General features: G+C 43.4%; 1 protein-coding gene across 5 annotated transcripts in view; it reads left to right on the top strand.

Moving 5' to 3' along the window:
- The window catches only part of MDGA1 (MAM domain containing glycosylphosphatidylinositol anchor 1), a 253,690-nt gene that overhangs the window by 189,368 nt on the left and 47,863 nt on the right, over positions 1–16,459 (top strand). For all 5 annotated transcript variants that reach the window (XR_014005922.1, XR_014005923.1, XM_081186380.1 and 2 more), the window contains exons 11-14: positions 1,883–2,060; positions 3,117–3,140; positions 12,720–12,872; positions 14,344–14,475. Coding sequence is in view for 3 of the 5 variants with exons in the window: in XM_081186380.1 (XP_081042506.1) it covers positions 1,883–2,060; positions 3,117–3,140; positions 12,720–12,872; positions 14,344–14,475 (487 nt within the window). In the remaining 2 variants the exon portion in view is untranslated. The remainder of the gene's footprint in view (positions 1–1,882; positions 2,061–3,116; positions 3,141–12,719; positions 12,873–14,343; positions 14,476–16,459) is intronic.

Below are 16,459 nucleotides of genomic sequence, written 5' to 3'. Positions count from 1 at the left end.
CAGAATACCCAACAGATGTTTGCTCCAATTCAGTGGTAAACATTGGATTTTCCTGTGGGAAGCAGCAGGACAAGCAAAAGTCTGGATGGGCCCTCAAACAAGACAGTGTTCTACTTGAAGATGCATGGAAGACAACCTGGACATACCTGGAGTTTAAACAGCTTGTTTAAGAAACAATAGTTAAGTGGTAGTATTGATGGGGCATAAATTTGGTTCAGTTTGAATTTTAATGGAAACCTACTTTATTCGAACTTTCTGAAACAATATGTGAACCGAAGCTCAGCTAACCTTCAAAATTCGCACTTCTCTGAATTTGTGGTGCTGTTCTCTAACCCAATAATGTATTGGGAGGAAGTATGCATTGAAATACACATTAGTGAAAATAGCAATATATCAGGGGAAATCGCATATAAAAACTGTGTAGATTTTGATACATTTGCAGGAAAATGCTGAGAAACTTTCATGAGGATGTCTTTAAGATAAAAAGGAAACTGATGCAGGAATGTGGACAACAGAACTTAAGGCAGGGAAAATGACAACTGGAAAGAAACCAAAATTCACAGATTCATCCAGAAGTATTAATTTTCCATCTGGGAATTATACGTCTGAACTGCAGGTCAGCTATTGACCAGATTAGGGTCATCTGTGGGCTTTGGCTAACACTTAATAGCAGGTCCATGCAGCGCTTCCCAACAATTCTCTCTCTGTTTCCTCTTCACTGCTTGAAGTAGGTCAGGTGACAAGGATGCACATCCTGCTTCCTTGTCCGTATGCACTGGTCTCTTTCTACCTCCACCATCATAATGCACAGACCTCCCTCCTCGTCATCTCCCTGCACATTTACAGGCAGTGTGACAAAACTTCGACATGCTCCAGAATGGCTTGGTGGAACTAGAGGGGAAAGGGGGAGGGAGAAGGCCACAAGTTTTGGCCCAGAACTTGCCAGCTGTCACACCCTCAACCTTCAGCATGAAATAGCAGTAATATATTTCTAAGTGGCCATATTTTGAAGCAGCTGGCAGGAGCTCATTATCAAAATAGAACAATGAAACTAAAGCCAAGTAGCTAGTTTTGATTCAAGCCTAATGCCCTTTTCAGCTGTTAATATATAGAGTGAATGTGCCGGGTCAAGGGGGAATCGCAGCCAGCAGTCTCTGCTCATGACCGATGAGTGCTCATTAAAGCGCCTGAGCAGATCCACTGCACATGCATGTTCATTCCATATGCACAATTATGCTTATATGATATATACCTATAAATGTAAATTGTGAATGTAGCAAACATATGTTTGAAAGGTGAGTCCTGCAAAGGCAGTATTAACTGCAGAACCCTGTTGAACATTACACAGTGGCTTACTTGCTCTCTAATTTGGGAAATGGTTCTGCTGCCCCAAATGCAAAATTCTCATATTCTTTCCACTGGAACCATGACTCAGATGCACTTGGAGTCTTTAGCATTCCATATTTTAGAAATGAAGGCTGTTTTGTTTTTTAAAAAAAAAACTGTTGAGGATGCAGAATCCTGCTCCATATTTTAAGTTTTAGCACCATGCCACAAGAAGAAGGGGTGACAGAGGACGAGATGGTTGGACAGTGTTCTTGAAGCTACTGACATGAGCTTGACCAAACTGCGGGAGGCAGTGGAAGAGAGGAGTGCCTGGCGTGCTCTGGTCCATGATGCCACGAAGAGTCAGACACGACTAAACAACAAAAATTCATACAGGAATGCATAGAGCACCTGTAGTAGCCTATGTTATAGTTAATAATCAGCAAGAAGAGAGAAGACAGAACACCCAGACTAGATAGCTCATTAAGTGTTTTCAGTATTCGGATTTCAAAACCCTTTTCTTTGTCTAACCAAAACCTGGTTTATGCCTCTTCAGATGAATCACAGGGACCTACCCCCCAAATCCATTTCTGTGCGGAAGGTGGAAAAGGGCATGCTGCAAGAATACCTCCTGACTGACCTGAAGGTGCCTCTGAGCTATGAAGTTCGCCTCACACCCCTAACCCGCTTTGGGTCTGGGGACATGGCTACCCGCACCATCCACTATATAGAACGTAAGTTTCTTGCTCTCTTACCTTACTGAGTGACCAGCCCCTTTACAGCAGTATCATGGCCCTGAAGGGGTGTATTTCTCCAGAGAGAACCTTAGTCCTGTCAGCCATTTTTCAGAATAACTTTGAAGGGCTTGGGAGGCCATACACATACCACCATCAGATTGGGTTGTTTCCTTGTTCCACTTGACACACTGTTCTTCTTCTAGAGAGCTTAGTAATCTCTGTGTGGTTCCCAGGCCATTTTACATTCAGGCAGAGCTCAGTCAGGCCTCCTTAGCAAAAGCAGTAGATCTGCAATATGTGCTGTCCAACTCATCCACTGCCAGCAGATTCTTTGGACTGTTTGTATCCATGAATCCTTTGCTGATAGGAGGATACATAGGGAGATTTTCAGTGGGGTCCCAAGTGCAAAATATTTGGTGAGCTTCAGCTTCAATGGAGCATCAAAGTCCTTTCCACTCACATATGAGCTTCTGGTTCCTTGCCATGAATCATAAAACAGTCCCCACTTTTGCATTTTTCTACCACCCACAATTTTGGTGCTATGCACAGGGCCTCAGATTCAAATCCTCCATTTGATACATGGTTTTCTCTCACAGGAAGCTAAGTCACAGTTCAATACAGTTCTCTTTATAAATCCTGTTTCACATTGGGATTTAACCTTATAATATCAGCTGCCACTGTTTTTCCCTCCCAACTGGTTGTACCTATTCTCTTGAGCTTTCTTGGTTCCCATAAGGCTCCACGAATGAGATATAGTAAAACAACTTCCCACTTTCTGAAGCCTTTCTGAAACTTGGGTCTCCAGATGATGTTGGACTACCACTCCCATCATCCCTAGTGAGAAGGGCCAGAAGTCAGGGATGATGGGAGTTGTAGTCCATCAGTGTCTAGGGAGAAAGGCTGGTCAAGAGCAACAGAATGCTAAGGGGCATGAGTACTAATCAGATATGTTGGGAACAGTTCAAACATTTTCTTCCAATGAGTATTTGTATTTGTATATGATCTTATACATCTAATAAAAATCTAAACAACCCTTTCTGTTTCCTTTCTCAGCAATCAGCTACCCCAACCCAGTAGGTAAGTGTCAATGACCCAAACTTTATCTACCCTTTTTGTATATCTAATCCAAGGACAGCCAACATGGTGTCCTCCAGCTGTTTTTAGTCTATAGCTCCCTTCATCCCTAATTTTTGGCCATGCTGACTAATGGGTGTTGGAGTACGACATCATCAGGAGGACACCATGTTGCCTACTGCTGATCTAATCTTTAGATCTAAAAGTATTAAAATTCAAAAAATGTTTTTCAGATAAGTGGGTTTTTTAAAAAAACAAAGGGAAATCAAACATGCTGAAAGTGCCTTAAATATTTAGCTGAAATAAATGCAAGAATGCACATAAGAAAGCTAAGATAATCCCTCATTCATCACAAACTTCTCAATGACTTCTTAGGTTTTTGACCCCCTTGCATTTCCTACAGATAATGTTCAGATAGGAACTTTGGCAGAGTTGCAAAAGAGGCATTCAGAGATTGCTTCCAGATTGCCTGTTTATTCAGCACTCATCCTGATTTGTTCGCACAAAGTTTTCAGGAAGGTTATGCACCATTGACACATTTATTGTAGCTATACGACATTACGCCAAGCAGTTGTTAATCCCACACTTTCTAGTGCATTTTCTCATCACTTTCCTTGCCCCAATCTTTCTTTCTTTCTTTCTTTCTTTCTTTCTTTCTTTCTTTCTTTCTTTCTTTCTTTCTTTCTCTCTCTCTTTCTTTCTGAAGCAGGTTTCATGTACCACAGAGCCAAACCCATTTTTTATTGCACAACCCGAATTTGCCAGCATGCAATGGATTCCCACCTGTAAAATGGTAGCAGTCTGGAAGCAGCCATAGATAGGTAGCAACCACTGAGAATGCCTATAATAGATCTAAAGGCAGATACAAGCAAGGATTCAGCTGGCACAAATACCATAGAATCCCTGGCATATAGGAGGAGCTGGTCTATAAAATATGCATTGCCTAAGCTGTTTAAGGTTTAAGAGATGAAATATAGTGCCTTGGATGGTGCCCAAAGATAAGAGGAAGGCATCAAAGACCCAGGACTAGGGTGCTTGGAGTGATCATTTGAATGCAGAACACAGAACTGCCTTATACCAGGTTAGAATATTAGTCCATCTAACCCAGTACAGTGTTACCTCGGGTTAAGAACTTAATTCATTCTGAAGGTCCGTTCTTAACCTGAAACTGTTCTTAACCTGAGGTACCACTTTAGCTAATGGGGCCTGCCGAGCTGCCGCCATGCAATTTCTGTTCTCATCCTGAAGCAAAGTTCTTAACCCAAGGTACTATTTCTGTAACCTGAAGCGTCTGTAACCTGAGGTACCACTGTATTGTCTACTCTGACTAGCAGTCGTAATTCAGGGTCTCAGGAAGAAGAGTTTCCTATTACTTGCAGCCTGATCATTTGAATGGAACATTCCAGAGACTGAATCTGGGAACTTCTGAATGCAATGCAGGCGCTATACCACTGAATCATAGTCCCTGCCCATTCAGGAGCTAGACCAGTGTGCATTTCTGAATCTCTGAATCCTTCATTAACCTAGGAAGAGGCCAATATGCAGCCTTGTCTTAATTTGAGCCAATAATATGCCACATAACACAAAACTGAGTTTTTAATTCTGTTTCTTCATTGCCCCAGGCAATAGGAAAGAGAGGCACACACACAAAAGTTAAACTTATGTGGGAAACAGGAATGCCATGCAGAAATTATATGGCTGACCCGTCTAAGCAATTTTAATAACTGCCACAGGAATGTAGAAAAATTAGCATCAGCACTTGACCTGAGCCAAGGCTTAATCGGACCACAAATTTATTTCAAATGCTTGTGTCTGACCATGGAAACTGTGTCTTCCTCATAGGGATGGAGGAGGAATCAATTTTAAATGGATTTATACATGGAATTTGGCGTATCCAGCCCAATGCACTTTGTCCAAATCGGACCACCTCTTGCATCAAGCACCTCATGCATTGCCAATTTTTCTTTTCCTTTTAAATCCAACTATTTATCAACAAACACGTACACAAAAAATACTTACATATGTAATATGGTACCCTGCATTAACACACAATTATTTTATATACAGTTATATGCATTATTTTATATAATTCTTCGTATGTTGGTTACTTTAAGAAAATACAGAAACTTGTATAATAATGCATTTAATATGTTAGAAATGTTTGTTGAGATGAAGGAAAAAATCTGCAGTTAAGCTCAACATCGAAATTTTCAGAAAATTGCATCATTACTCCCACACTGTATTCTTTCTTACATTCTCTTACTTGTATTTGGCGCTTGTCTGGTGAAGTTTTTGTTTCCTGGCCCTGTCCAGGTGACTGTTTCTTACCCCTGAGTCACCACTGCCAGGCCACATATATGTGGAATCAAGGAGAACACTAATAACCACCAATCAACAGTACCTTTTGTTATCAGGACTCATATTCGGTTTATTGGCCCTCATTCAAGTCATTATTGCCTCCAGACACTGGTCTCTAAATTAGGCTATATGGAAAAATAGAACTGAGTGCTACCTGCATATTGATGAAATCTAGAAGCAAATCCTTTAAGGAATTTCATAACCCATATAGCCATCTATAGTTGCTTGCCATGCACAGAGACAGTATACAGGGCAAATAACTTTAGATTCAGGGGATTTTGGAGGCTCCGTTTTCATCACCTTCACCATTAACATTTAATATTAATAAAGTCCCTAATACATGCTAGGCACTGTGCACAAATAAACAAACCAGGTCATTGCCTTCAGGCTCACAATTTAAGCAACTTGAGAGAGAAAAAGAGGCAAGGGACGAAATTGTCAAACAGTACTTTGGACAAATTTGCTTTGGATGCTAGAACAATGTGATTATATTTATTACAGCGACTAACAAAAAAAGAGCTATTGAAACCCTAAAGCAAAATGTTTTGCCGACCACCTTCCCCTGTTGTTCTGATGTGGATCAAAGGTTGCTGTAGCCAAGATGAAATATTCAGAAGTGTGGCATTTACTTTTGTTAGCCGTTGTAATAGATATAAAGAATAATAGACATTGACTTATCATCCATTGAGGCCACCTGAGCTAGAGGCCAAGTTTCTCAAGACTTGGCCCAGGTACTTAATGTGAGAGACGCTATTCTTAATGTTCATATTGACTTTTGTTGAACTATAATAAGCTCACATTATCTTCAAAATATCAGATCCCAGGTGTGCAAGATGAACAGTGTGATGCTAACAGAAGAAGATTATTTAGGACAGTTGCAGGAAGCTGTGCTGAGTTTAGCCATAGAATTGTGCCATATAGATAAAGTTAGTACTTCTTTATTCAGAAAAAAAGTAAACCAGGACTGTATAAAGAACTGGGAATATGGTGCAGCTTTTGAATTTTGCATCCTCTTAAGTTACTGAGCAAGGGGTCCTGCAAAAGCAGGTGGGTTTGTTTGGTCCAACTTTCCTTTAAACCTCAGCATGATTGGATCCTGCATATCTTACAAGCTGCCTTATGCCATTGAGCCCTCTGTGACTGCTGAGCCCAGCACAGAAGGCCCTGCCTTGGATTCCTTGATTTCCAGAGTTTAGGTTGTTGAGGTGCAAGAGCTATTGGCAGCTTGATTGTAGACTCTCCATCATGCTGCAAAAAGAATTTTTTTGGGACCCCACAGATCAGTTTAGTAAGTTGCATTTTACTTTCAGTTTATTTTACTATGTAATATGTTTGGTATTCATTACCAAGTATTTACCTCGAAACCTTAAGGTGGCTGCTTGAGTATCTTCACACACGAAAAGGAAACGTGTCATCAAAAAAGCATGCATATGTATGGATATGATTTGGAAATAATTGCTGCAATGGTGCATCTTACTAGAATAAGGAAAATCACTGGTGGCCACTGGAGACAGGTGTGTGTGTTCAGTCTGCTCTCCAGGTGCTCACCATCAATGGGTATCTTCAAGATCTTCCCTTCTTGTGGTTCTTTATCTTTAAGCTGAACTTGGATTAGGCAACCCTTCAAATAAGAGAACTATCCTATGTTAAGAAAACACGTGCCAACCCCAAGAAACCACCAGCTTGAAAGCACATACCTAACCTCTTTCATTATGAGGAATATTTTGTATCTTTGAGTGTGTGCAACAGCTTTTCTTTTCTTAATTGACTTGGCAAAGGCTCGTCTATTCACACATTTCAGCCACACCACGCTTGCAAAGCAGAGAGGATTCTTGCCAAATGTGAGATGCCCCTCACAATTAGTTATGTATCTGTTACATTTATATCCTGTGATGAGCTCAGGGCAGCATACATGGAGCCGGCAGCCAGCCTCCCAACCAAACATTGTGCATAGCCGTGATGTGCCATGTGCACCGTGATTTTTGTATATCGCATTGATTTTATTGTTGTGAAACTGCCCTGAAAGCCTATCTGGCTATTATTTATAATATTAGGTGAAGGTAAAGGTACCCCTGCCCGTACGGGCCAGTCTTGACAGACTCTAGGGTTGTGCGCTCATCTCACTCTAGAGGCCGGGAGCCAGCGCTGTCCGCAGACACTTCTGGGTCACGTGGCCAGCGTGACAAAGCCGCATCTGGCGAGCCAGCACAGCACACGGAAACGCCATTTACCTTCCCACCAGTAAGCGGTCCCTATTTATCTACTTGCACCCGGGGGTGCTTTCGAACTGCTAGGTTGGCAGGCGCTGGGACCGAGCAACGGGAGCGCACCCCGCCGCGGGGATTCGAACTGCCGACCATGCGATCGGCAAGTCCTAGGTGCTGAGGTTTTAACCACAGCACCACCCGCGTCCCCATTTATAATATTATTTAATAATAAATAAATAAGCAAGCCAGCACTGAGATCATACTCTGGAATATCCCAGAGTCCCTCGTGCTGCTTTGGTGATGTTCTTTTTCAAACAAGCTGCCCCGTTTCAGTGTATTTAAAATGTCCACATGTAAAATCAGACTTCCCAGGAGAAAATCCCTCCTTCCCTCCTTCCCAGGAGGTGCATTTTAAAGCCCTAGCTGACCACCCACATTGCTTTTCTTTTCCCATTCTCCACATTTACCAAAAACAGCTTCAGGAGACTGCTAATTTCAGAGGAGGGAGGAGGGGAGGGATTCTAGTTAAAATCCTGCCCCAAAATTGAATGCATATATGTGTACGTGTGTGTGTGTGTGTGTGTGCGCGCGCGCGCGCACAAGTGCACACATGCACAAGTTGCGCCCCCCTTCAGTGTATTTGGAGCTGAGCCTCCCTAAGATTAAGACACAAGGCCTCTCAATCTGTTAGTACACCCAAACTTGCAAGACCCCTATGTGGAGGCAGCTATATATCAACCCAGTGCTCTTTGGCCATTCTGGTGCCATGAAGTGGGCTCATTTCTCTTGTGTTCCTTTTAAAAGCAAAAGGAAGCCATGAATGATATGTGCCATCTTCAGCTAGCATGTGAGCTTTTTTAGCAGTCAGCTGAATGCCCTACCTGTCAGCTGTCTCTTTCTCCTCCCACACTGAATTCCACAACTGCTCTTCGTGGTGAATTTGGGAGGTGGGCTTATTAGAGTGAAAGAACCATTACACATGGTTGCCTACATAAAATCTTAGGTGTGGATGTCTTGCACTCTTGAATGAAAGGCAAAGATTATATGATTAATGTCCGTGGCAGCCTGATCATGGGGTACATAATGTTGATTAATTAACAGGCTCAGAGAATCGCTTAATGTAATTATTTCTTCATCCATTTTCTCTTTGGTTAATACGATGTTCATGCTTAATGTTGTTAGGGCAAGTACGTGGAGTGGGTAAAGAGCTAGGCATTGGGTATCATCTACCCAAAGAGACTGAGACAGGGTGGTGGGGAGAACACTTATTTCACAGGCCCCTTGAGATTATACATCCACAAGCCTGACCAGAACAAAACAAAATCTAATTCTCAGAAATTACTCCCAATTTGACTGTTTGACTGTTAGGATCCCTAACAAAGTTCCCAAAATTCACTTATTTATCTTTCTTTCAACTTGTAAATGGATTTAGAATGCCCTGCGCTAATAACCTGATTACATTCTGCCTCCTTAATTTTCCCCTTCCGCAATTTTAATGAGTTGTTCCTGTGTGTTGCTAAACAGATGCTATGTTATGGCCCAGAAGGTTCAAGTGAAGGGATTTGTAAATTGCACCCGTCTTCTTTCTTGCAGTTCGGCTAATTCAAGACCATGTGCTGTAAAGCAAAGATGATGGGTTGAGTGCAACACAGTGCTAAGGTGAATGTTCCATCAGTGCAAGGATTTCTCCTTGTGCAATGCAACATTCTCCTCTCTGACCAATAAGGGCTCACACTCAGCAGCACAGTAAGCATTGGGTTGGTTCCTTAGTCTGGCAGATGCGGTGGCTCATAATAGCACCCCCAGTACATCGGTGAGATTTTCAGGATGCCCTGTCCAAGGGGTCCAGGGGGACGTATTTTGTGCAAATGCCGAAACGGGGGCTAATGGGCAATATAACACCCTAAGATGGCACCCTGGAAAAATTTCCTGGAATTGATTCACATCATAGGATGATCCTAAAACCCAGGATCAACCCTGAAGGAATAATCACCCAGCACATGAGCTGGGTGATTCAGGATACACACCCAATGCCTATGTCAAAACCTACTGACATCTGTAATCAATAAAGTCATGGCCATTTGATCCCCAAGCTATTTTGTCTTGTCCTTAGTACTCCTTTGCGCACTCCATCCCCCAATGACCCGGACTCACTGGTCCCGCAAGAGAAAAACCTGTTGTGCTAGTACTAATCCTTCAGCTAGCCCAATAACTTTGTTTAATGCCATCCTCTGAAGATGCACAGCAGACCTCTGCCCTAAGATGCAGATCACAATGAAACAGCTGGCTGTATGAAGTGCATAAATGCTCAGTTCAAAGATACAACAATGGGCAGTTGGGATGTATCTCTGCTCCTCTAGCCAAGCAACAGACAGTGGGAACTATCAGCTTTGAACAGTGCTGGCAACTTGTTTGAGAAGAGTGGGACCAAATTAGAACTTCTTCCCTTTCCAAATCATAAAGAAGATTTGGTCCCTTGATATTGGTGGTCCCTTTGCTTGCATGGTTCACTATCTGTTTGGTGCTGTGTCCAAGGTTCCTGGTCCAGTGCTGAGAGCACTGTTTTGCCCATGCAGTCTCTGGTCCGTACTGAGGGTGGCTTAATGTGTGGTGTGGTCAAATGAGGTCATCATGCCTTGTCAAAGGTTCTCCAATGATAATATATTCAAAAATTTGACTGGACATAGGTTGCTTCAGTTCTGCTCTGCATTAACCTCAACTTTCCTATTTGTTTTAATTTGCTTTAATTTGAACTGAAATCTGTGAAACTGGTGTGGAGGACAGGGAATTAATTTGCATTGAGTGCTAGCTTGCTGGAGATAGGCAGAGTGTAAGTTGTTTGAATTAGATGGCCTTCAAAGGCGTGGTACTCTATGATTATAGGGGTTTCTTTTGAGTTTGCTAGAATTGTGGCTTAGATCTGGAAGCCAAGTGCAACAACCTCTGGCCAGAGTTAAGTAGCTTGCTGAAATGACCAAGCCTTGTGCGACAGCCTTTTCTGTGCTGCAGGACTCCCATGTGTGACTTGATCGGCACTGCTAGAACTGGAGCTCAGCCATCTCATTCACATAACGTCTTGGAAGAGCTGCTAAGCAGCTGCCGTCGCGCCTCAGCTCCTGCCTTTCAGATCTGGACACAGAACAGATCAAATAAACCACAGAGACTGTTATTGCGAATCCCTGAGTCTCAGATCTCCTGCCTCCTTTTCTCCTCTAGCTACAGATGCTGGGCAGTCCCCGGCACTCAGTATTACAAACGGTGGCTAATTTGGATTAGGATGCTAATTAGAAATGAATGGACCGAGTAGAGAGCACTTAGTCAGGGTTAATTAGCAGTTAAGTGGCCAGCCAAGCTCCCTTTGGCTGTGTTCACTTGCAGGAGCTCTCTAGCCGAGTTTCCATGGGGCCCTCCGTGCTTCAGCAGTTGGCAGAGCTTCACCAGGGGCAACCTTTCAGCCCAGAGCTGCTACAAACCATTCCTTCAGGTACAGAGCATCTCTGGGTGGGCACAGGCTAGACTCCTCATACAAAATCTATAGACATTTTTTAAAAAAATGCTAGGCACACATCCTACTTTGGAAACCCTAATGTGGAATCTGGCCTGTACCCTTCAACACTATGTGGCTGAAGTACCCAAAAGAGAGACAAAGGAGAAAGCTGGAAACGTATATGTTTTCCATGAAGGCTTTCACACATGCACATGTTTAACCTGGCGTTATGGAGTCCAAAGAAAACTGGAAGAGCCAGGATTTGAATTGTATGTGTGCCTGAAGCACTGAAAAGCCAGACCAAGGATGGTCACCTCCAATATTTTTAGCCATGTATGCTGAGATAGCTCAGTCAGTAGACTCTTAATCTCAGGGTTGTGGGTTGGAGCCCCATGTGAACACATGTGCCCATTTAGTATCAAGCTCTGGCACGTCTATATTTCAATGTGCTGAGTGTATCCGTAGCTTCACTGTTGGCAAACCAAAGAATAAACCCCCTTTGGGGTCCACTTGGACTCTAGTTCTCCGATCCTTAAAATGATGAAATATTATTATTATTATTATTATTATTATTATTATTATTATTATGCCATATACAGATTGCTTCATCACAGAGAGCAAGGGATGTTGGGTGGGCGGGAGGGGGGGTTGTCTGTAGTCATCTGGGGAAATGTCAAAAAGCATTTCTGAAACACAAATGTTACCTGCTTTAATTGGATACATCAGTCATACGAATGTGATCACAAAGTGTTCTATCAGCACATCTGTACACAAGCAGGGAGTTTCTTGTTGGTATATAGATTTTACTCTCTCCCACATTTACCCATTGATTTAAAAGGAAAGAAGGGATCATTCAGTTCATTTGTGTACGTTCTTCCTAGTCACTATCTTGTGGAAGGTCAGGTCAGGTTACGTGGATGGGTGCATATCATCTCCAGGATCAGAAGTCCAAATACCAGTTGCTCTGGAATATGAGCATGAGAATGCTATTGTGCTCAGGTCTACCTGCAGACTTCACAAGAGGCAACAGGTTGGCCACACTGAGAAAGAGAACGCTAGACTGTGTGGGCCTTTGGTCTGAGCCAGCACGGCATCTCTTACATCCTTGTGATGAAGATGCTGTTTGTGCTTTATTACCACATCACTGCAAAACCATAACTATTACAAGGCAGGGGCTCTATATGTTTGTTTGCTTGCTTTTTTCATATTTTAGCATATGGCATTCTGGTTAACCTCCCTTCCTTCAGAAGGTCCACTGAAGGGTCTTTTTGGTAGTGGTGCCCTCCCTGTGGAATACCCTCCCTTCAGATGTAAAGGAGATAAATCTGATTTTTAGAAGACATCTGAAGGCAGTCCTGTATTGGGAAGTTTTTTTATGTTTAATGTTTTAGTATGTTCTGATATATGCTGTGAGCTGCCCAGAGTGGCTAGGGAAACCCAGCCAGATGGGTGGGGTATATAATAATAAAGTTGTTGTTGTTGTTACTACTACTACTACTACTACTACTACTACTACTACTACTACTACAGGGAACACCTGTCACTTTGAGGATGAGAAGATCTGTGGATATACACAAGACACAACTGACAACTTTGACTGGATTCGTCAGAGTGGTCTGACCCACGACCCCAAGCGCTCTGCCAACACAGGCCCAACCATGGATTTCAGTGGGACACCAGAAGGTAATGGAACTTCCAGCTTCCTTTGCAAAGTTGTATCCCATCCACTCCCCCAATCCTGGCTCCTTCTCAATGAGATTTCTAGTGGGGAGAGAGTGTGGAAACCTTAAATTCCCTTGTATATTTACCATTCCATGCTGAACTAGGAAAGAGGGAGGGGGCTCTAGCCATCAGCAGTCCATATTTTCTTCCCCTCCCTTTTTATTTACTTCCTCAGAAATAATCCCATGCAGGTTTTCATCTCTCACGTATTTAAGTACTTCTTCCTCTCATTTTCATGCTGGGAGCTAGAAACATTGCAGCATCTGTTAAGTCCTAACACCCTACAATGCAATCCTTTGTTCACCCCTCCCTCTAGTCCATCCCTTTTCCCCCCACCCCGCCTGGCACCCTCAGATTCTCACATAGCAGAGGTCTCTACGTGACAAGAACTGTTCTGGGAATTTTGTAGAATATAGAAAGGATTGTTGCCTCTAGCTTTTGCCAAGTCCTCTACAAGACAGATTTAGCTCTCAGTATCATACTCCGCCTTGGAACCTGAGGACAAAATAGATTGGTTTTCTACACACACACACACACATCTGCTCTGCATTGGGCATGGGGAGCAGGCAGTTAATTTGCATGTTTCTTATTCGAATTAAATACCCAATTAAAACTCCCACAGCTTTGTTTAGGGGAATCAGGAGAGCATTAGTCCTTGTTACTGGCTAATTGCCTGCTGCCAAATGTCCTTGTTCCATTGATAGTTGCTTTGAAGTCACAGAGGAGAAAAGCAAGTGGAGAGGGAGACATGTTTAAACACTCAGAAGTGTTCAGGCTGGTTTCTGCATCAGGAGTCCACTGAAATCTCCAACTCCTGGGGCCAGGTACTTCTGGGATGCAATCCATGTCACCTCTGAGAAGAGATTACAATGTTAAAAACAGTGTCACTCAATTATCATTTGGAGGAGATGGGTTGAGTCAAGCCACCTTTTAAACCTGCCACCTCAGAGGCCATCTCCCATCCTGCGCGCATTCTGTTTGGGGCTGCTGTAAGCATCCCATCTCTGGCTACCTGTGTACAATAAGATAGAGAAAATCAAAGGTGGGAACAAGGGCACCAAGAAGGCCACCACAAGCAGGCAAGAAAGCAGGAGGGACTGTGGCCATGAGAAGATGCTTAGCTGGACAGTTAGAGGAGCTGCTGGCCTCCTGTAGCCTCTTACACTCACCCAGTCTTTGGGGCCTTGCTGTTGCCCAGAGTGAATAGAGAGTGCTATCTAGGCTGCATCCAACAGTGAAGTGTCTTTTGCCATTGCACATTGGTGGGGAAGTATTGGTGGAGAGTATGTGGCTGGCTCTCACTCAGCTCCCCAAAGGTAGCTGGTTTTCCTTTCTAAATCCTTCTGAGCATACTTTTCCTCACCTCGTTGGCCTGGAGAGAGGTGTGATGATGCATTGCATTCCCCACCACCTTTGTTTCCTTGCTCTTCAGGCTACTACATGTTCATCGAGGCATCTGCACCCCGGGTGAAGAACGACAAGGCTAGGCTGATCAGCCCCATGTACAACATGACTGCCAGATTCTGTGTCTCCTTCTATTATCACATGTATGGGAAGCACATTGGTGAGTGATCTTCTTGGCTAGGATGGGGGAAAGGATGCTTTGAGAAGAAGGGCTTACTGAATATTATGGGGAAACAATCCTCCTCTAAAGTATGCCAGGCCTGGTTTCTGCTGATGCTTAATGGCTCTTGCTTCCTGGCACTGAAGTTCGGTTTTGGCAAATAACACTTTTCATTTTGCTGTTTGGAAAGCAGAGTTGGAGCTCAGCCTCTCTCCTGGGATATGTCTACGCCCCTCACCCTGACACACCCCTTTCCTAGTTTTATGCTGTAGTGCACAGTTGAGATTGTGTAAAGTGTTCTGGGAAGGCAGGTAACCATTCCCTGTGACACCACAATATGGAACATGGGCAGCCAGCTGTGCAGATCACTCCTAGTTTCCAAGCATTTAGAACAGGTGTGGGGAATCTTTGGCCCCCAGGTGTTGCTGGGCTACAACTCTCATCATCTCTGAACATTGGCCAAGCCTCCCGAGACGGATGCAAGCTGTAGTTCAGAAAGTCTGAAGGGCCAGAGGTTCCCCACACCTGTTTTGCAAGAACATCCTTCACATTTCCAGGCATGTATCTGCATCACTCGTGCTAGAAAACTGATTTTGATTTGAGTTTTTTAAAGGGAGAAGTCATGTTTGCCAAGATTGTGACAGCTGTTGTTTTCTGCACTGGAGCCGTGATTTTGATGAAATTAATTCCTGTTATCCTCTAATCTTGCACACATATTTATTTATTTATGGTCTTTCCTTAAGATAGTACAAGGAATCCTTTTTCATTGCTACCTCTTTTATTGAAACTTTAGAATATGATGTAGGTAGAAACTGATTTATGAAAATAACTGTGGGGTGTGGTTTGGAAAGAGCTTAGACGGAATGTTTAAGCAAGGGCAATTGTTGCATCAGTAGGGACTCCCTGGTTGCTATTTTAATTTAAGGAGGGTAAATAAGAGACCCAGGAAGATGGCAAAAATAATGTGAAAAAAGCAATTGGTTTTATGGGGCAAAGTCATTTTGAAGGGCAGCCTCCCGCCCACTGTTTCTCTTTCTCTTGTTTCACCTCCTGTCTCCAGCCACCAAGATGAAGCTGTAGCACTTGGCGTATGCCACAGAAGTGCCTAATGAGTTTCCACATTCAGTCAAGGAGCAATTGCTAATTTGTCACCTCTTGATTATAATTTCATTAATTTGAATAATAAATGCAGTCTTTCTGAAAGCCCACTAAGTTATTAATCACCTGCTGGACGGGAGCCTGACTGAGAAATCGGAACCCAGTCAGGAGGAGTATGTCTGCCTGTTGGTAAACGGGGCCGCTAAAGTGAGTTAATTAACATTTTCCTCTGTCTGAGCACATGAAATTTCATTAAGCGCTGGTTCTCCTCTCACAGGGAAGAGATGAGAATTGTCCTCAGATGCAGGGTCCAGTAAACTCTCTAAATCAGATGTGGGGGATTTTTGGCCTTCCAGGTGTGACTGAACTACAATTCCCATCTGCTATAGCAGGTGTGGGCAATGACCAGGGATGATTGGAGCTGTAGTCTGGCAACATCTGAAGGACCAACGGTTTCCCCACACCTGCTATAAATAAGTAATTATTTCAGTGTAAGCTGCTTTCCAGCAAACTGTGCATTTGTCTCGTGATGGAGCCATGGCTCAGCTGCAGAACACTTGCTTTAAATGCAAAAATGCCCAGGTTTAATCCCCAACATCTCCTGTTACAGCTGGGGGAGACCACATCTGAAATCCCAGAGAACTGCTGCCAGTCAGTGCACACCAGGGGTGGCTAATGTGTGTCCCTCCAGGTGCTCCTGGACTGTAACTCCCAACATCCCTGACCTTTGGCCATGCTGGAAGGGACTTAGGGGAGATGGATCCCAACAACCTCTGGAGGTCCACCCCTGCTGCAGACTATTCAGAACCAGAGGTACCAGTGATCTAACTGGATAAGGCAGGTTCCCATGTCAATATGATAATTGTTCTCATTACTGAAGTTACAT

Source organism: Podarcis bocagei, assembly GCF_964188305.1.
Source record: "Podarcis bocagei genome assembly, chromosome: 3".
In the NCBI taxonomy this organism is placed as follows: Eukaryota; Metazoa; Chordata; class Lepidosauria; order Squamata; family Lacertidae; genus Podarcis; species Podarcis bocagei.
The sequence above is the reverse complement of the archived record's forward strand: the minus strand, read 5'-3'. Positions and strand labels throughout refer to the sequence as shown.